The 21,568-nt window shown below is 34.8% G+C and overlaps 1 protein-coding gene across 12 annotated transcripts in view; it reads right to left on the bottom strand.

The window, feature by feature from the left end:
• LOC129741933 (ATP-binding cassette sub-family C member Sur) overlaps positions 1-21,568 on the bottom strand; it is a 373,059-nt gene that overhangs the window by 288,514 nt on the left and 62,977 nt on the right. For all 12 annotated transcript variants that reach the window (XM_055733758.1, XM_055733747.1, XM_055733756.1 and 9 more), the window contains exon 4: positions 5,890-6,071. In XM_055733758.1, coding sequence (XP_055589733.1) covers positions 5,890-6,071 — 182 coding nt within the window. The remainder of the gene's footprint in view (positions 1-5,889; positions 6,072-21,568) is intronic.

Raw genomic sequence — 21,568 nt, 5'->3', positions numbered from 1 at the left:
TTTGTTTAATCGTTCCATGTCGGTCAAGAACGCCATGAACGATTCCCCCCGTAATTGCTTTCGTTCTTGCATCTTGAGTCTTATACCCTGATCCTGGTTAGGGTTACCAAACCTGTATCGAAGTTTTTCTTCGAACTGCTCCCAATTTTCGAAATCATCGACATAGGTAAAAAACCAGTCAGATGCTTGCCCTTCGAGAATCAAATGGATATCTCGAAGTAATTCTCTCTTTGGAACCCCTTCTCTTAATGCTATTTTCTTTAGTTTGAAAAGGAAATTTTCAACCGAAATTACCCTGTTGTCCCCCGAAAAAGAAATTTTCCAAAACTCTATTCGCCTGCGATGGCGAGGATACCGGCCGTCTCGACGGTCGTCAAAGCTCGTAGGGTAGTCGTCTTCTTCAGTAGTCTGCCTGCGTCTGTTCCCAAAATTTAGCCTTTCCCTATTTGCCGGTAGTCTGGGGTCCTCCGGGTCCGTGTCGCTTCCTGATTGCGGATATTTCGTTAGGTGCCTATTCGGGGTGGATCTTCTGTTGCTTCTAACTGTAGTTTCAGTTTCCGTCCCACTCGATTTCCTGGACCTTGGTAACTGGTCAACACCCTTCTCCAGGTAATTTTGAGAATGCCCTCCGCTTATGCCCGACTGTAGCACAAGCGCTTCGAGCTCTCGTATACGACGTTCCAGGTCCTCATAGGATGGTTTTCTCTCAGCTGTATTTGCGAATTGCTTTGGTCTCGCCCCCTTTTCGCGAGTACCCGAATCCATTTTGCCTGAAAAACCCCCTGCAGTTTCCGTGTCCCCAGCCTCCAACATATCCAGCATCGTGCTTGACGTCTGACCTGTGGGCCCTAGCAAAACTAACTCCATTTCCTCTAGCAACTCACGTCGTCGTACGCTCGCTGTTTCATCACTTGGTGATGTGCGGTTCAACCTGTGATAGTAATGCCACAACCTAGACGCTATACGACCATCAGCCTTTTTTCTCAACGAATCTAAAAGGGGATATACGCGATTCTGGACGATTTCTAATTCCTGTTCGAAAGTAAAGGGCGATTTATAATCTTTTCCCTCCTGTACATCCTGTTTGAACAAGAGTCGAAGCAATCTTTGTTGAGACTTCAAGTCATCTCCGGTCTCCTTTACCTTACCCCGCAACATAAGTTCATACTGAACCTCCTCGTTAGTTAGATGATTAGCGTGTGGAAATCTAATAGCCATTGTAAGTTGTTTTCTGTATGTATTCTATCTCAATTCAATTAACCACTTCGGAACTATTTTTTTTTTTTTTTTGGAATTAAAGTATGTATATGTATAGGACTGACTATTTGTAGTCTGACTTTATTCCGGATGTAATAAATCAAATTATTAACAATCCATTATTGATGATCCTTTGAATATAAGACGCATAATAATTGTAAACTCAGGTACACCACATGGAATACAAAAAAACGAATGAAGAATATAGATGTTTACTAATAAATAAATAAATAAATATGTGGTACGAAATAAATAATTAATTATGTATATAGTACGATCTGAATAAATAAATTGTATGAAAACTTATTGCATGTCTTGAATGGATAAATATCACGAAAGAAATTCAAATTTAGACTGCCAATAGAAAATTAAGCCACTTTTTTCGTTGGGCGCCAATGTCGCGTTTTTGAAGTTACGCCTGGAGAGGAAAGGAACTGTTCTTTGATGCGCTTCCGTTTCGAATGAAACGGGTAACTTTTGCGCCACCTCTTTCGAGGGTTACCCGTCGGTTGTTTGCCCGGCTAGAGACCCGTCCTCAGAGCGGGTCGATCAATAGGATCCAAAAGAGGATGCGGAAACGATCGAGGAGAACGAAAATGAGTAAGAGTTACTCGTTTTTCTTATCCAGCTTAATCTCGAAAAGTAGTTGGTGCTCACCGTAGTTCTATCCGTTTCAATATCTCACGCCGCTTCTCATCACTGGAGGAACTCACAAGACAAATTCCCCCAGATGTGATTGAAGCAAAAGCGAGGGAATCGTTTTCCCGAGCGATCCTTCCCGGAGCAAAAAAAATTCAAACTACAAACTACACGGAAAGAACAACGTGGGGCACCACTTTTAGATTTAGGTAGAGATGTTCAGGGAAAGCACTAATCCAAGTAAATACTAAATGGTTTGGTGGACATTAGGCAATCAGCTGCAACTTGTACTTGACGATGAATAACAGTAGAGTGTATTTACATTAGTTTTACATTTCTTTATTAAACCTAGGACATTTTTAATTTGGTTTTCGTTTCCCTTTTGTTTGTAACTTACATTTTATTGTTCTATTTTGCTTTCCCTATCGTGTGCGGATTTGATCGGCAAATTGACGAAGGCCGAAAGCTCGTAAGTATTCGAATGAGCTTCTTTTTCAAATTGTAGGAAGCCGGAGATGGAACTAGGCTTCAATAAACTGTGCAATGTCGAAATAAGTTTTACATGCGCATGGTTTTGATTAGCGTACTCACTCGTTCGATGATTTACTACCTTCGGTTGATGACGGTGGTGGCACAGCGGCGTCGGTAAAGTAGATTCCGATGACCGGCTCGGCGATTTAGTGCACTGACGACTTTTTTTGTTGGGTGACCGTCAGATGCATGTGGTGGGGTCCCAATTCGTTCAGAGATATGGTGACGGATCTCGTAACGATCGGAACCGGATGCGCAAAGTGGCGTGGCGCGTCCCTTCCGATTCCAGTATCGGGTTACCTCGAATCCCAACCGTGGAACCTGGTGTTTTGACGGGTGGTTCAAAGCGTTGAAGCTAGCGGTTATGGATCGCTAGAAGCTGGTTGGCGGTTGAGCTAGATATAAAAAGCCGACGAACGGCTGTTCGACATGACATTAGCACAATATTCGACGCACAGAACTATCACAGTTTTTATGTTACCTTTTATATTTTGTACAATTAATCACGCACACTGCAATTAGACCGCACAACGTTTACTAGCTTTCCTATGCTAAACGGGAAAAGGAAACGAGGAACATTAAACCTATCTCTAAAAATGGTTACACGTGTTTGCTTACATTGAAGCAATATACACCAACGCGGACAAAGAACAAACACTCGCTTTAGCTTCTTTCACGGTTGAGTTCAAAGTGAACTTGCAAATCCCTGAAATCCTCAGTCAAGGTGTGAAGAATCTAGTATTCAAAAGGAAGTTCGTTGACCCATGTCATAGGTCAGCGACTTTTCAAACTTCGGGTCGTACCAACTACCCTTTTTGATCCGACTGGATAAGCATCCCTTTCTTTCTTACAACATTCGCATAAACCCGTCTCGCCCCCGGTCCTTTTTCGGTTCCCTGTTAGCTCGGGTCAACCGTGTATTAGAAAGGCGACCCGAAGTGGTTATTGCAGTTTATTTTAGGATCTTGCATGCAAGTTCATGTTGAAGCGTCTTCGTACACTGAGTTAAATGAAGTGGTAATTGTGAGATATGAATACGAATGAATAACAGAAAATCTTAATCTAATTTAATAATTTAAGATTAAGACTATAATTAAAGTTATTGAATATTTAACATTTATTCTTAATCTAAACAGAAGTTAGATTGAATATAGTGAGATATTAAATAATGCGAAATAAGTTAAACAAATAAATAAATAAATAACTTATAAATAATTAAATAAATAAATAAATAAATAAATAACACAAAATTGATACAAATATACTTTAACGGCAAGTAACTAGCGAAATGTCTGTTAGTACTGTGACCGTGTTACAAAAGATATAAACCTCCCGTTTGTTTATGAGAAAAATATGATTATTTAAAAACAACCGCTTAAAGGGTCCAAAGTAGGGCAACTAACCCTATAATGAAACTATGTTCACACAATTTATTAATTTTTAAAAGGTGCAGCAAAGCACACCGGGTCAGCTAGTTCTTAATAAGTTTTGTATGACTACAATTTCAAAAGAACAACTTTCAGGCTTTTCCAGAAAAAGAATTTCATACATGTCGGGAATTCCCGGAAATGAAACTACAATTCCCGAGAATTGGGAATTTCCGAATTTGTCAAATTCCCGGGAATTTCCGCCCGGGAAATCCCGGGACGGACACTCGAATTACAAATATTTCTAGAAGGTTTAAAAATGTTTTACTTCATCATACAAACTTGATTTAGGCTGCATAATGATTTGAAATTTACTTTAAGAAATATCCAAAATTTAATTAGTTTTAATTTTTTTTTTTCGTTTTTGTTCGACATCAAAAATAAACAAAAAGAAATTTCTTGTAACTTTTTTCAAAGAAGTCAATATAACATGCGGTTTCGGGGAAAGTTTTGAATTGATTGTAAAACATTATTTTGACAATTTTTTTGCTACCAACTTGATAATGAGTTATATTGATATTCGATGAAAATTGTTGGTTTCAAATTCTGAACTTATTCAGTTATACTTCTTACTAAAAGCCCATTCTTAAGACAAGGTAGGGTTTTTGAGTGTCACAACTTAAAAGTTTTATTGAATTGCAAATTTATTTATTTATTTATTTATTGTTCACGGTCTTCGATAACTTAATATCTTACAGACTGGTTACTTAAACTACGCTTAAAACTATCCTTTCTTATATTAAAATCAAAATGCACATACACTTGGTTGAACAATCTACAAGAGATGTCAAATGGATTGTAAAATTCATTTCTTCCATAATTGTTTAATCTTAGCGGCTCGAAATTTCTTAGGGAACGAGATGGGACATGATACGGTATCCTTTCGATGAGACTGGCACTATCTATATTCCCGGATATGACGTCGAATATAAACAAACGACGAAGCAGCACAACACGTGAGCCGATTGGTTCGATATTCAAGATTCCACATCGGTCATGGTAGGAGGGAAGTCGCTGAGGTTCATTCCATGGTAAATTTGGAAGCGCGTATCGCAGGAACCGCCTCTGAACTGACTCAAGTAGTTTCAGCCCTCCAATTGAATTAGGTGCCCATATTTGGATGTTGTACTCCAAACCGCTGCGAACGAGTGAGCAGTATAATGCTTTGAGAGTGGTAATGTCACTGAATCCTTTGGTGTTCCTTACCAGAAATCCAAGCACAGTTTTTGCTTTGGCCACGGTTACAGCTAAATGCTCCTTGAATGTCAGAGATTTATCCATAATTACACCAAGATCCCTAATAGACTCAACTTTTTCAAGAGAGACGCTATCAGCTGTGTACAGATGGGTAATCTAGTTTCAATTCGTGAACGTCATACAGTTTCGTAAAATGGAAAGTTCAGGCCTAGAGTGATATAAGACTGAATACCGCCGGAAATTCATTTCTTGAAGAGAAAATTTTATCTGGAAAAAAAATACATGGGAGGATTTATCATTACATCTTTTCTAAAGATCATTTCGGAATGGTTGTATGTTGGTACACAAAAAATAATAAAAAGCAATTTTTCGATAGCTTGAGAGGGAAATTTGCCATTTGTCAAATTTGCCGTTAAACTGCAGAGAAGGTTCAACCAATTTCTTTTTAAACAATTTTCTTTAACATTTGAAAAGATTTGACTGTTTTGGGTACTTGCGATGGTTTGAAATTAAAATTAAAAAATATTTGAAATTATACGTAACGTCTTGCTTTGTGGTTTGGAGTATTGAATATCGTTTACTTAAAACGAATCAGATGAGACCAAATAATTTAGTTGAGCCTAAATAAGTAGGTTTTGCTAGAAAATTATATAGCTGCTGATGATTATTAGTTATTGTGAACGCAGCATTCAGCTAGAACAAAACATGATAACTTGATAAATTAATCAAGAGTTATACTGATAAAATTAAGCAATAAAAAACCAATCAGAAGTTGATAATAGAGTCATCACTCGTGGATATTCTTAAGCCGTCTCAAACCATCTTGCAAGCAACTCACCTCCCAGTGCACGGTGCTCCCATCGACGGCGGCCAGTGTTGCCAGCAGGAGGGCGGATCCGAGGGCCACCGATGCTGGCAGGGCCGTCGTTGTCGTGTCGGTGACACCATTGATGTGTTTAAATTTGCACCACTTGGCCACGGACTGAGCGCCTTCGGCCGCCAGAGCGATGTATAATAGTCCTGCAGGGATAATAAATAAAATCAAAATAAAACTAAGCCGATCGCCGCCTCCCGGGGAGGTCTGCCTCCGTAGGGATGTTCATGCAATTGTAGGAAGTAGAGTAAATGTTTTTATGCAAAGATTGGTAAATTTTCGTTACAATATTAAACTTTGGCCATAATTTAAAAAAAAAGATAGTTCAATTATTACAGTCCAAATTTAAAAAAAATGGCGAATTGATTTGCCAATGGAAACTGTGATCTTAACTTTGATCTTTATGATGATTCCAATCTCATTTCTAATCTTGATTCAAGACCTGATCTGAAACCTTATCTCAATCCTTACCCTAATCCTAACTCTTATCCTGATCCTAATCCTAATCATGATCTTGATTTGGAAAATCGATCCGGATTCTGATTATTAGTTTGACCATGTTTAATTTGATTATTCAAATTATGATCCTAATCCTGAAGCTCGTTCATATCATTATTCTTATTTTTATCTGGATCAGAAACTTGATCTTAATCCCGATTTTGATCCGGAACCTTATCTCGATTATTTTTTTTTCCTATTCTTGAGCTTGATCCTCATCTTATCCTTATCCCGGCCCGAAAATGTACTTATTCATAAAACATTCTGAACTTCACCCTGATTTTTGGAATCGGATCCTGAGCTGAATCCCGATCCTGATCCCAATCCTGATTTTAAATTTACCCCGGAATCAAATCCTAGTTCTTGTCTGGAACCTGATTTCAGAAGGAAATTGATTCTGAACTTAATCCTTATCAGGGACCTGGTTCTCATCTAGACCTTGCTCTAGATTTTGATCTAGAATCTTATTCTGACCTTTAACACGATTCTTATCATGGTCATGATCAAGACACATATCAAAAACGTGATCTAGAACCTTATTCTGATAGTGATCCTGTTCTTGGTCCTAATTCTGTTGATAAGCTTTAATCTCTTTAGTTGTTCATAATTCCTTGAAGGACACATTATTCCAAACTTTTATAATCAACTTTCCAAAAATCATTCAAAAATTATGAACAAGGATAAATTTCTGACAGCACAAGGAAACAAAATACACACTTTTTCAAGGTTTCTTTCGGGACTTCGGGGATTCAAATCTAAAACTTGAAAAAAAAAACAATAAAATGTTACAAATATATTGAAAATAAATGTTTACAATCATTGATCAACTTTTTGACTAAGAGTAATTTAGCCTTCTAATAAAAAGTAACATAAGTTTTATGAGTTTTTTTTCAGTTCTACGATTATTCAGGAATTTGAAGAAACCAAAACCAAAATGAATCGTAGATGTTTTGAAACCAGAATGCTTTGCAGCCTTCAACAAAGATGATAAATAAATTAAACTCTTTAATATCAATATCTTTAAAACGCCTTTTTGTGATGTTGGAAATTATTGAACATTATACCTCTGAAACTAGAATTTCATAAAATCAGTTTTTAGTTTCAATCTATGTTTATTGGTTAAAATTTCAACGAGCGATAGTACCGAAACCTAATGTGCTTGACAAAATCAGACTAAATATTCGAACTCAAGACGTAAAAGCTTTCAAAATCAGTTATCAGAATAATGGCAACGAAAATGCTGTTCTCTTGTGTGCTTAATATTATACTTTAATTTCAATTGCAAATAATCAATGTTTTTTTTTTTGAATCTTAAACTAGATTATGACTAATAATTATAATTTTTTATTTTATAATATAATATCTGGAAACAATAATAACGATATCATTGGTATTAATCTTGAAACCTGGCCGAGCTCGAACCAATGATTTATAATGATGATATTATTCATTTTCGAGTTTTATTACTAGTTTTTCAATAACAGCTGATTATGAATTCAACATCTGATTTATGATACTAAAATAAACATTCTTATTTTTTATACAAATATTCTTTTTAAATCTGAAATCCAAGTTCTGTTTAAATATTTTTTTTATTTGATTATGATTTCATGATTTTCATTCGATTCTGAAAATATTGTACACTACAATATACCTTATAAACAACTATGATAAAAGTTGTTTGATTTGGTTGGCTCAAAATATATTTAAGGTACACCAGAGAAATTGCCGGAAAATGCAAACAAAGCTCTTTTCCTCCGTCTAAAAATTTTCAAAAATGACATCTTAACCAGGAAAGTTGTTTTTTTAGAGCGAAAAGAAAATCGCCTTGTTGGCATACACTCCCGTATTCGCGTGATCTCCTAAGTACCTTTGATCAGATTTTTAAAGCTGTGTTTGTTCGACCTATGTTTATTTTCTATTTTTCCGAGTGGATTTTTTTTAAATGATTCTTTTTTTATATTCTTTTTTTATTTTTTGGCATTTCGGTGAGTTATAACAAGCAAAGTTGAATTGTTTGAAAAAAAATGAAAGTTTTGATAGCTGTATAGATCAAACGCATTGACATATTTTCTGTCAAAAAAAAGAATTATAGTTAAAAGTGTATCTTGAAACTTTGATTAAATTTATTTAAAGGGTATCACAAAAAATAAAATGAATCCTTTAATTCAAATTTTTTAATTTTTCCATTTAAATCATATTTGACAAGCAATCATAGGCATTTATGGAAAAATAATAAAGAATTGCTGTTGCATTGGAAGGTTAAACATGTCTGTTTTAAAAAAAAAATCTAAGCTGGGAAACACCAATACTCGGGATTCTACGTCCACGCACGTCTACGTACGTCTCAGTGGTCGAGTGGTTAGCGTAGTACGACACTGGTTCACTGATGGCATGGGTTCGATTCCCATCTCGGTACTGGGTGTTAAATGTTAATCTTAAGTTGTCTACGTCATTTTTTCAGTCTGTAAAGCCTAAATCGGCTAAGGCGGTGTATGTCTATTTAAAAAAAATATATATATATCTCAGAAACCACTTGACCAAGTTCTATAAATTTAGTATCTTTGAGTTACAGAAAATGTTTTGTTGAATTTTGTAGAACCTAGCTCCATTTTTAAAATTTATAACAGCATAACTTCAGCATAACATAAGCTGTGGGTACCTCCTATTATACTATGTTAGGTAGAAAAAAAGAAATATAAATCTCGAGGTAATATAAACCAAATCGACAACTATTCAGTTTACAAATTTCAAAAAAATGTACTTGAAAAATTTTATTTAACTCAGGTGGTTATACCATTTCTGGAGAAAAAAATATAAATGTTTCTTAAATGACAAAGTATTTGTAGAACTAAAATGGTATGTAATCATAAAACACAAACTTCTGTGAATTTTTAAAGCTAAAAATTGGGTTTAAGATGTTTAAATAAGTTTATTTTGGTAACTTTTGACCTTTTATTTCAGACTCTAATTCATGAAAATATAAAAACAAAGTAATACAAATAGATTTTTGTCTGATAAAACTGTACGTTATTTCCGATTTGTTGATGTTTCACATGGTTTCCCTATGAACTTCATAGAAATAGCGTCACAGAAAACAGTCACAGAATTTTAGGCTCATTTCACAGAATTCGAGAATTTTTTTGGTCAAAAACACAGAATTTTTTTCGGCAACCTTGATTGGGAGTAAGTAGATTGGCAGAAAAATATCACTGTAAGATCACTAAATCCTCCTCCATATTTATGATAATGGTATGTGGACATGTTTCCGGGTAAAATCGTCCGCAAAAAGACGTGGTAAACCATGAAGTGGAGGTTTGCTTATGCCGTTTTTGTATAGTAGAAATAAAAGAGGTCCGATGTTACAACCTGTAGGGACACCAACTTCAAAGACCTCTGAGGATCTAAACGCATCTTCAATAGAGACAAATTGTTTTCTACCGATAAGGTAACTATGGATGTGATCATTAGCGATACTCCGGATTCCATAGCGTTCTAGTTTATCGAGGAGAACATTATGATCAAGCATATCGAAGGCTTTTCTAAGGTCTAGGAACAAACCACCAACAAGTTTTTTACAATCAATGTTTTCAACTATTGTATCGACCAGTTCACTAATGGCAATCAGAGTGCTTGACCCAGATCTGAAACCATACTGTAGGCGATAAAGCACATTTTATTATCAGATTGCAGAACAAATACAAGATTTCTCGTTTTTTGCACTGCCACGAATGTGCTATACTCAGAAGCATATCTTAAATAATACAAATTTAATCATGAAAATTCTACAATATTAAACACTTTCATTTACTCAAAAATACTTATTTTGTGAACATTGATCAAGTGGTTTCTGAAATAGAGAATGCCGAATATCGGTATTTTCCAACTTACATTTCTTCACTGTCCTTAAGATGCTTAAAGAAAGAATATAAAGTTTGACTTCCAGTTGAAGTCCTAAGCTTCTGAAGCGCTTATTAAAAATTGTGTACCCCAATGGGAAACTTAACTGCAATTAAAATTTCTTACCATAACAGCAGTTCAAATGATCTCTTTTATTCATTAAAAATTTCCACGTAGTGGAATCAAAGAAGACATTTGAAATGAATCCTGATTGCATCTCTGAAGCGATTTCTGGAACGTTGTGTCGAATATCGTCCAATTCGCATTGTTCTTAACGCTTTAGCCAGATGTTGATGTTTGTTGCCACCACTTTGGTAGGTTAATGCTGCTTTTGCAAGTTATATACGATCATTATTATACAATGTACATGTATGAAACGAATAAAAAAGTTATTTAGAATTATACCTAAAAAAAATGCTTGCTGGGAAGACTACGGCTACCGAAATAATGATGATATATTCAGCTGATCTGTTTTATATTTCCATGACCATACTTAGAAACTTTTAGGCAAAGTTTGAGGAATAATTGAAAAAAATGATATAAAACAAGTCTTTGATGTTTGTGATTAATTGCAGGAATATTTTGATTTTACAACATACCTGCTGTACCATCGATTAGTGTTAGAAACAACGGAAGTTTTTCTTTTGCATTCTGACATTGTTCATTTGAATTAAGGTTTAGTTGAAATTGAAAACCAATATTCAATAAATTGTTTGCTCTTTGACTTTCATAAGCTTTGATAAAATAGCTCATTCTGATGATGAGGATGAGTAAGGGACCCCCAAAATGAGTAATGCGAATAAAAAAAACCTTCGTTTGTTTTGCTCACTGGGGATCTATTTCGCAGTAATCGCAATCAATGGTTGATTTATGCTTAGCTTAGCTAGCTTTGCTTGTTTGACTACTCATATCCACCTTAAATTATTAAGCCCGAAATGCTTCAATTAGTCTTGAAAAATACCACAATTTTCTCATGGTTTTAGTAAAAATATAATAATATATTGTACCAAATCTTTCAATGCATTTCGAATTTCATGATCGCTGGCGTGGCTAAGTAGATCGAGTTCCACATCGCCAATGGTTGCTTCTCCATGATTGATCGAGACCATCAATTTTGTGCAAGGGCCAAAAGAATGTAGCTTGAGATTAGCAACTCATTCTCAATGCACAAAACTCATGCTCTCCCTCTAAAAAAAAAAAAATATCAATAACGGCGCCGGCCACGTCCTAGTAGTCAAAGAGAAATGAAGCAAGGATTGTTAGTAAGATACTTTTTAGGATCAACCCTAAACTGTTATTCCAATTCTCTTCAAAAGCTTTTTTTGAAAAACTCTGAAACAATGATAAGACAGTATCACCAGCTATAGAAATCGTCTATACGTCTGCGAATCTATATTAAAGTATCTCAGGAAGGGTTGTTTTAGTAAGGGAGAGGTTTGAATCAGGAGCCATTTTTGGAAAATGGTGCGATTATGGTTGACACTTCCTATGCTTCTAGACATTTCCTAAGGAAACTCCTAATAATATCTATCAGGTGTTTTGATTAGAAAATTTAAAAAGAATTATGAGCTTAAAAAAAATTAGAAATGCAACCATTCGAATTTTCTACAAGCTAGCTGTTTCCCTCACTATATTCTCTAATACATCACTGATTTTCGAAACGACTCTGGAAAAGAAAATTGTAAGTCTGAACAATAAGCTATTAAAATTGGTGAGAACCTTTTTTTTAATTGAATTTTTATAATGAATATAATGACCTTCAATCTACAACGGCCCATACAGTACGGGCCATAAGCAAATCCGTAACTAGTCACTGTTCTGTTTCTGTTGTCTGTTGACGCGGTTTATTTACACGGCTTTTTTCGCGGTAGTCGAGAATTAACGTAGTTTTTTACGCTGTTTTCGAAATTTACGCGGTATTTGAGAGAAAATATATTAAGACCTTTTCAAAGGAAAACACTTAGTATCTTTTTGAGACCAGATATCTGAGGCCTGAAACTTGAGACATGAGATATGAGACATGAGATATGAGACATGAGATATGAGACATGAGATATGAGACATGAGATATGAGACATGAGATATGAGACATGAGATATGAGACATGAGATATGAGACATGAGATATGAGACATGAGATATGAGACATGAGATATGAGACATGAGATATGAGACATGAGACCTTAAGTGTGTGGGAGCGAAGGATGAAACTCGCGCGACTCTACGGTGAACCCAGTATCCAGAAGGTGGTGAAGGCTGGACGGATACGCTGGGCTGGACATATTGTGAGAATACCTGGACGACTGTCGTAAAAACAGGTGTTCGCTGCAAATCCTATATGATCGAGACGAGCAAGGATGCAACGAGCGAGGTGGTTAGACCAAGTTGAGCGTGATCTGGCGAATGTGGGATGCCCGATAAATTGGAGAATGATTGCTATGGACCGAGTAAATTGGAGAAATACTGTTCATCAGGTTACATCGTGCAACGGAAAACCATGTATATAAAATAAAATATTAAGTTCTGTTACCAGTTGAAGCAGTTTGAAATAATTGTCTTTCTTTTGTAGCCGAATCCATGTCGGAAGTATATTTCGTCGTTTATGAAACCTAAAGAAATTGCACTCCACTATTTGTAATCTTTTCAAACATCACTTGTTAAAGGGTGATACGGTCAAAATTTGGCCAAGGGAAAACGCGTGTAAATCGGTGAAATCGTTTATTTGAAAAAGCAAATTATATTTCTTTTCCAAGTTTAATTAGTATAAAATTCAGGAAAAATATCCAGTTAGGCTTCCACTTTTCCAAATCCGGATTGCCGGGCCTTACGCTTAACTCCTGTCATCAGATTTTGTACAGCCACCTTGTCCAGAAAGCCAGTTTGCCTTGAACTGCTGCTCGTCCTTAGCAGTTTTTTGGTCTTCTTTAGGTTCGGCTTGACAATAGCCCAGTATTTCTCAATTGGGCGGAGCTCTGGCGTGTTGGGAGGATTCTTGTCCTTGGGAACTAAATTCGGCCAAAACAGTACGGAACAACCGTGTTTCTTCAGGAAAGGCAGCAGACGTTTATTCAAACACTCTTTCACGTAAATTTCTTGGTTGACAGTCCCGGAAGCTATGAAAATGGTACTTTTCAAGCCACAGGTACAGATGGCTTGCAAAACCAGATATTTCTTCGCGAACTTTGACAGTTTCATGTGCTTGAAAATATCGGCTACCTTTCCCCTTCCTTTTGCCGTATAAAACTCCTGTCCCGGAAGCTGCTTGTAGTCGGCTTTGACGTAGGTTTCGTCGTCCATTACCACGCAGTCAAACTTCGTCAGCATCGTCGTGTACAGCCTCCAGGATCGCGCTTTGGCCGTCGTATTTTGTTTATCACCGCAATTCGGAGTAACTACCTTCTTGTAAGTCGATAGACCGGCTCGTTTTTTGACTCGATGCACGCTTAGAGACGATACACCCAGCTTATTTGCGGTATCTCGGAGAGAGAGGTTAGGGATTCGCTTGAAACTACCGGCAACTCTTTTTGTCGTCTCAGCGGCTTCCGTTTTTCGATTTCCCCCCGATCCAGACTTCCTGGCTGTCGACAAATGTTCCCTAAACACTTTAATTATATTTGTAACGGTTGATTTGCAACTTTTAGTAATTTTGCCAGCTTTGCGTGCGAGTAGCTCGGAATTTCGCGATGCGTGAGCGAAATTTTGACACGCTGCTTTTCTTCCTTGTGCGGCATTTTGACATCTGTAGAGTGAATTCCAAAATCAAAATAGGAGCAACATTCTACACACACTCACCTTCAAAATGAGGGGTTTTCAGGTTTTTTAAATGCAAAATTGAAAGATATACGTCAAGTTGATATTGACCAAATTTTGACCGTATCACCCTTTATGTGGTATGAAATTTAACGATTTTTTAATGCTTCAAAGGAATATTTAATAATTTTTTTCAAGCATAGTATGTAAATTGACTCATATTTGTGGTTATACAATCTCTATAATAAACGGAAAAGGAAATAATCGAATCTTTATAACTTTCCCCATTTCTGTCCCGATTCATCCAATTTCATGATATCGATTGCAACTCCAAAAACCTTCGTATCTATCAACCTCTGCATGAAGACATTTTAACGCCAATGTTCCGTAAGGCATCTGATGGTGTCAATACTGTAAAAAGTAATGGACAAAACTACACCTTATGTTATCAGCTCCAAATTAACCCCGCTGTCGCCCCGAGATAATGCAAGATGTATTAATCCGCAATTTATAGTGCGTACGGCTCATAAACTATCGTTTCCCGACTCTATAGGCATTTATTTCAAGTATCCCTAGTCAGTTTCTTCTCGCTAACAAAGTCATCTCCATTACACTTAAAATGCTCCCTTGCTCCGACCGAAGTCGACCCTCTGACCCTGGGATTTTGGGGCGCTGCTGCTGCTTCTGTTGGTCTGGAGGTTAAAACATCAACAAACACATGCGATTACACAATCGCAGCATATCCCTCTGCCTGGATCCCGGCACAGGGGCGGGTACGCATTTTCTGTCTCTGTCTTTCCGATTCGCTCTTTCTCTCTGCCCCGTATGCCGAAGCACTCAGCCAAATCTCCAACCAAACTACCAAACACAAATGCACGAGGCTGGGCCAGAGCCGAATCGCCGAGCGCCTGTTGTGTGTCTGCATAATTTATGACCATACTTCAGATTGGAAATTTATGCCGAGATGTAAATAACTTATTACTTGCCGAACGCCGTTTCACACCCTTGAGCTCGACACGATACCAGAACCAGAACAGTGGGATGGATGCCGGTGTAATGATGATAACACATAACACGATTCGAAACCCGAATCTGCGAAGTTACGTTCGTTCGATTGGGCTTCCTTGTAAAGCCAATGAATGAAGACCGAAATGAATCGATCTTTGGGCTGAAAGGTTAATTAATGGCCATTTATCGCTCCACAGATGTATTTTTAGCTTCCAACAATACCAGGTGAAGCATGAAACATTTGATTTGGTTTAATTTGATTATAATTAGCTATCGTTTCCCGGAAAAAAAGGAGCTCCGAGAGACGCATTCCATAAAATTATGGAAATTAGTTTAGCTTCAATTCGACACAAAATGATTTCTATCCAAATGATTTCAGTTGTAATCCTTTATTGTTGTGCAATTTAGAGAATAATTATCCAATCAATAAAATCTCATATAACATGTTTCGTAATTCAATTGACTTATAGAATTCTAGAGAATACATTGCACAATCCAAAGCGTTAGAAGAAACTGTTAATCCATTGCTGTACCTATTTCCCACTGCTAATCCTTCCACTCATGGCATTTAAATCCTCCAAAGATTATTTATTGGAACCATAAATCGATACACCGCCCTGCCCTCAACTAAAGAGTTAATACAGTAATTTTAGAACGGTTTTAAACACAGTTGTGGTTGTATTTACCGCAGAATCGTATTTTCAAACAATCTCCCACTGTGCGCTAACTGAAAAGGACAATCACCGCATAAAGCATGCATGCGACCATTCCGGCCTGGGGATCCTGGTTTTTATTTTCTCTTTCTGTGTTTGGGGTATTCGGGCACAAAATGTCTCGAAACATAAGACAATTTATAGTTGAAATATTTATTATCATTTCTCCTAGGGTAATCAACATTGCAACTTAATATTTTCATTAAAATCGAACACACGCATATAGGATCTCAGTGAAACTTCATGTTTATTTGAAGAGATCTAAATTACTGAGCTCTAAGACGTACATCTTTCAAGGATAAGATGGCTAGCATTATACAAATGCTAAAACCACCGACCCACAGAAAGTGTACTATGTATGCCGTGACCAGGATTTGATCTCATGACCTCTGGCTTGGAAGACTTGAACGCTATCCTCTAGGCCACGGTCGGTGGCAGAAAAAATGTGGAACAGCGAAGCTTAAAAAGTTGATTGAAAACTACACCCAAAGAAGAGGTTGCCAAATTTCAATGCTGCTATGCAAAAAATGCACTAAAACATGCATTATACCAAAGATGATTGTAAAAGCACTAAATACTGGCATACAGACCCGAGCTCCCAAGCAAAATGATATATGACCACTACAATCACGCAGAACAAAAAAAAAAACCCGATTTAATACACTAAACAGTGGATTGGAGCCTTTCTTATATCTTATATCTTATATTCTTATGTAAATTATATTTGGACACATATGGAACAAAATAATAAACGAATGATAGATGTATAAATTCTAAATTATGATTAAAGAGTTCCGAACAAAGTAAATCCTAAATGAATTTAAGAAATCAAGACTCTAAATTGTTTATGGGATAAAAGTGTTTTGAAATAATCATAATTTTCATATAAATAACATAATTAGCAACTAATTGAAGATTTTTGAATGACTGGATTCAGGAATATCTTGTATGATCTCGTTTTTATGACATTAAAATCTCATCCAAGTAACTTTTTTTGGAGTCACAGCATTTGGTAACTTTAAAATGGAAGAGATATAAAAACTAAGGATACAATTTAAAAATCTCAATTCATTGTGAAAAAAATTAACACTAAACACAATCAACAGGTTGTTTTGATTCTACGTTAACCTTGCGGTCGTCTCATGTTAACGACATCTTCATCTTTTTATCATTTAAGTCAGTTTTGTCATTTTTGTCATTTTTGTCATTTTTGTAATTTTTTTCATTTTTGTCATTTTTGTCATTTTTGTCATTTTTGTTATTTTTGTCATTTTTGTCATTTTTGTAATTTTTGTACTTTTTGTCATTTTTGTCATTTTTGTCATTTTTGTCATTTTTGTCATTTTTGTCATTTATGTCATTTATGTCATTTTTGTCATTTTTGTCATTTTTGTCATTTTTGTCATTTTTGTCATTTTTGTCATTTTTGTCATTTTTGTCATTTTTGTCATTTTTGTCATTTTTGTCATTTTTGTCATTTTTGTCATTTTTGTCATTTTTGTCATTTTTGTCATTTTTGTCATTTTTGTCATTTTTGTCATTTTTGTCATTATTGTCATTTTTGTCATTTTTGTCATTTTTGTCATTTTTGTCATTTTTGTCATTTTTGTCATTTTTGTCATTATTGTCATTTTTGTCATTTTTGTCATTTTTGTCATTTTTGTCATTTTTGTCATTTTTGTCATTTTTGTCATTTTTGTCATTTTTGTCATTTTTGTCATTTTTGTCATTTTTGTCATTTTTGTCATTTTTGTCATTTTTGTCATTTTTGTCATTTTTGTCATTTTTGTCATTTTTGTCATTTTTGTCATTTTTGTCATTTTTGTCATTTTTGTCATTTTTGTCATTTTTGTCATTTTTGTCATTTTTGTCATTTTTGTCATTTTTGTCATTTTTGTCATTTTTGTCATTTTTGTCATTTTTGTCATTTTTGTCATTTTTGTCATTTTTGTCATTTTTGTCATTTTTGTCATTTTTGTCATTTTTGTCATTTTTGTCATTTTTGTCATTTTTGTCATTTTTGTCATTTTTGTCATTTTTGTCATTTTTGTCATTTTTGTCATTTTTGTCATTTTTGTCATTTTTGTCATTTTTGTCATTTTTGTCATTTTTGTCATTTTCGTCATTTTTGTCATTTTTGTCATTTTTGTCATTTTTGTCATTTTTGTCATTTTTGTCATTTTTGTCATTTTTGTCATTTTTGTCATTTTTGTCATTTTTGTCATTTTTGTCATTTTTGTCATTTTTGTCATTTTTGTCATTTTTGTCATTTTTGTCATTTTTGTCATTTTTGTCATTTTTGTCATTTTTGTCATTTTTTTCATTTTTGTCATTTTTGTCATTTTTGTCATTTTTGTCATTTTTGTCATTTTTGTCACTTTTGTCATTTTAGTCAATTAAGGCAATTTCCTCAATTTTGACAATTTAGACAATTTGAACATTTTTTTCAATTTGGACAGTTTTGTCAGTTTCATCAACATTGTTATTAAATTTTTTAGAATTTGTCCATTATTTCAGTTTTCTCAATTAGGTCAGTCTTATCAATTTTGTCACTTTGGACAATTTTGTCACTTTGTTCAATTTTGTCACTATGGTCAATTTTTGTCAATTTTGTCAATTCTGTCTATTTTATCAATTTTGTCAATGTTTTAATTTAAAGGGGTATCACCCTTTCAATAAAAATTTGGTCAATATCAAATTGACATATTTCTTTCAATTTTGCATTTAAAAAACCTGAAAACCCCTCATTTTGAAGGTGTGTGTGTGTGTAGGATGTTGCTCCTGTTTTTATTTTGGAATTCTTGCTTCAGTTGTCAAAATGCCGTCCAAGGAAGAAGAGCAGCGTATCAAAATTTTGCTCGCGCATCGCGAAAATCCGAGCTACTCGAACACAGCTGGCTTATAAACAGGCCTAATATAATTTCATATAACATGGCTTTTAACAGGCCTAATATTTGGACTGCTAGTGAGGAGATATTTTCAAAAATTTCGTAATGGACATCAAAACGAACTCTTTTGCGGTTACCTGGCAGGCTTCCATTTTTCGTGGACAAGTCTTGTCTGTATTTTCCGGCGATAATCAAGGAGAAAAAATTGAAAAATTTGATGTCTAGTACCTTAAAAGGCTAACGATCTGTGGAAACTAAGTGTTCATATCGATTGACACGATAATAACTAAGTATACAAAGAGGACTGCCTCCTAATGTGTCCGATTTCCCTGCAAAGCACTTTAATAGGTCCCTCAAAGTTTTCTACTCTGTTTTAACTGGATTTGGAATCGTACTATCTTGCAAAAACAATGGTGTAGTGAAAAAATTCAAATACTTTTGAGCCGAAGGAGAGTTGACAATCGGCTAAATTAGTTATAATTTCAATCAAATCAAATATTTTGAGTTATTTTGAAGGTCATGCTTCAAGAAACAGAAAGCTTTTCCAAAAAAGGCTTGATTTAAAAAAAAATGGTGGTTCTTACAGATGGCACACGTCTTGCCCAAAAATAAAAATTGAAAAACTTTTTCATTGGATGCTATCTCAAAAACCATATTTTCATTATTTTTCACAGTTGAACAGCTTTTTTGATGCCTACAATAACTGGGTCTGAAAGACTTTGACGTCCTGAATTCGAACCATTTGTAACTTTGTCTATCACCTCTTAGTATTGACAGATTTGACGCCAAATCAACACGAAGTTGGCATTATCCTCTCAGAATTCAATGAAAATTTGTGGGCATAAAGATATTACCTAGTAAAGCAACATGGCTTACTTAGTTTTCCCAAAAATTATCTGGACTAACATTTGAAAAGGGCTTAACTTTTCAGGCAAAATTTCATAAATATTTTAAGCTCTCAATTTGTAATCCCTACACAAATGTGGTCTACGGGAGAGTTTTAAAAAATGATTGAATTTTTAGGGAAAAAATATTGATTTTTTATAAATCCTACACTGAGAAAAATGCATTTCAGTATCGAATTTTGAAAAGGGCCAATACGCCAAGACCTCTGTTTTGAGAAAAACGCATCTGAAGTTTCAGAAAATTTCACTGTTTCATTTTCCTAACAAAGTACCGAAACTCCGTAAAAAGAAAACATAATTTCATTCCGCGATAGGTGATTACAATTTTTTCGTGATTGTTACGTGAACAATGAGTAAATTGGTTTTTTGGCCCTTTTGTTTTCTCATTTTGTTTTGCCAAAATGCGAGCACCCTTCAGAAATCCAGAATGACTGTCGCCTTTTGGATCACTTTCCACAGAAGCAATATTTCGACCAATTTTCGCTTAGTAGCTAAAAGTAATCTCACTGAACGTATGTGCACATTTTAATACACAACTATTCAAAAGTCACTATTATTCGCGTTTTTTTTTTGCCTTGCTCAATTGATACGAAAATATAAGATTGCCCTTTTTCGATGCTGGAATCACTATTGGCTTTTTTTCTTCGCGTGATTAAATTTGTAGGGGGAAAACCTCAACAGATGAAAATGAACAAAAATTACTTTTCGTCCGAGATAAAGATGGCGCAAAGAGCATCGTGATTGTTAACTCATAAAAAGTCTATTCGCCATTTTAAATAAATCAAATTTAAATACACTAGAATTAAAAAAAAATAAAAAAGGATCATATTTTTAGATGTAAAATAGAAAGCTTAACACGTTTATGCTAGTTATTGGATTTGTTTACAATTGGCGCATACGCCTTTTTCTAAAACCTTTACCGTTTTCAAAAACTAAGACTCAATTTCCCAAAAATTCGAACACATAGTTTGATGTATTATTTTATAAGCCAGGTGAAAATAGTAAGGAATAATGTGGTCTATAACTCTTCAAAATAAGTGAGCACTCTTAAGGGATAAAAGTTTTTCTAACAACATCTTTTTGTGTTTTTTTAATGAAAAATGAAAAACAAATGTTTTGGGTATATTATGATAAAACTTAATTAGCTAAATGGCACTCCTGCGCCACTTTTACATACGGAAAGGTCCTAGTGATGCTACTGAGGGTATGCTAGTCTTGCTCGTGATAATGGAAATACTATTACAACTCCAATAAAACTATATGACTGGGCAGTTAAACAAACATAGAAAGGTATCACAAAATTAAATTTCTGTTAAGTAACTAAAATGCAATACACACAAATGTCAGAGGAACTTGAAAGTTTATTTAAAATATCCAAAACTATTGCCAGAACCTAAAAGTTTCATTCGTTTGTACCTATAAATAAACATTAAATTGCTGCTAAAAGGTATTTCAATTCTAAAGATATCTCTAAAGTTTTTAATTTATTTGGTAAGGCAACAAAAGAAAGTAAATGCATGCATCGATTTTTAATATTATTGTTATTGTTAATATTGGAAATAAAATGTTTATGTAAACTGAAACCATCTCGTCATTTTTATTGATACTTAATCAAATGCTCCTTAACGGTCGATCAAACGGAGCTAATTATCCACCCTAGGTTTTATCATTAAACAACAAAAACTTTTTTCCCTTAAATATGCACATGTTTTAATGTATAGACGATTTCTATGCATTATTACTACCCGTCATATAAAAAAAAATCATCATATTATGAGATGGCGCTTTTTGGAAAATCGAGTTTAAGTTTTAAAAATGCATTTTTCTCAGTGTAGGATAATATAGTATTTTTTGTCAATTTTTTTTTTCTAAAATTCAATCATTTTTCTAAAAAAACTTCTGTAGACCACCTTTGTGTTGGAATTGTGATTTTAGGTAAAAAATTTCATACAAATTGACCTGAAAAGTTTAGCCCTTTTCAA

This window comes from Uranotaenia lowii, chromosome 2, assembly GCF_029784155.1.
Source record: "Uranotaenia lowii strain MFRU-FL chromosome 2, ASM2978415v1, whole genome shotgun sequence".
In the NCBI taxonomy this organism is placed as follows: Eukaryota; Metazoa; Arthropoda; class Insecta; order Diptera; family Culicidae; genus Uranotaenia; species Uranotaenia lowii.
The sequence above is the reverse complement of the archived record's forward strand: the minus strand, read 5'-3'. Positions and strand labels throughout refer to the sequence as shown.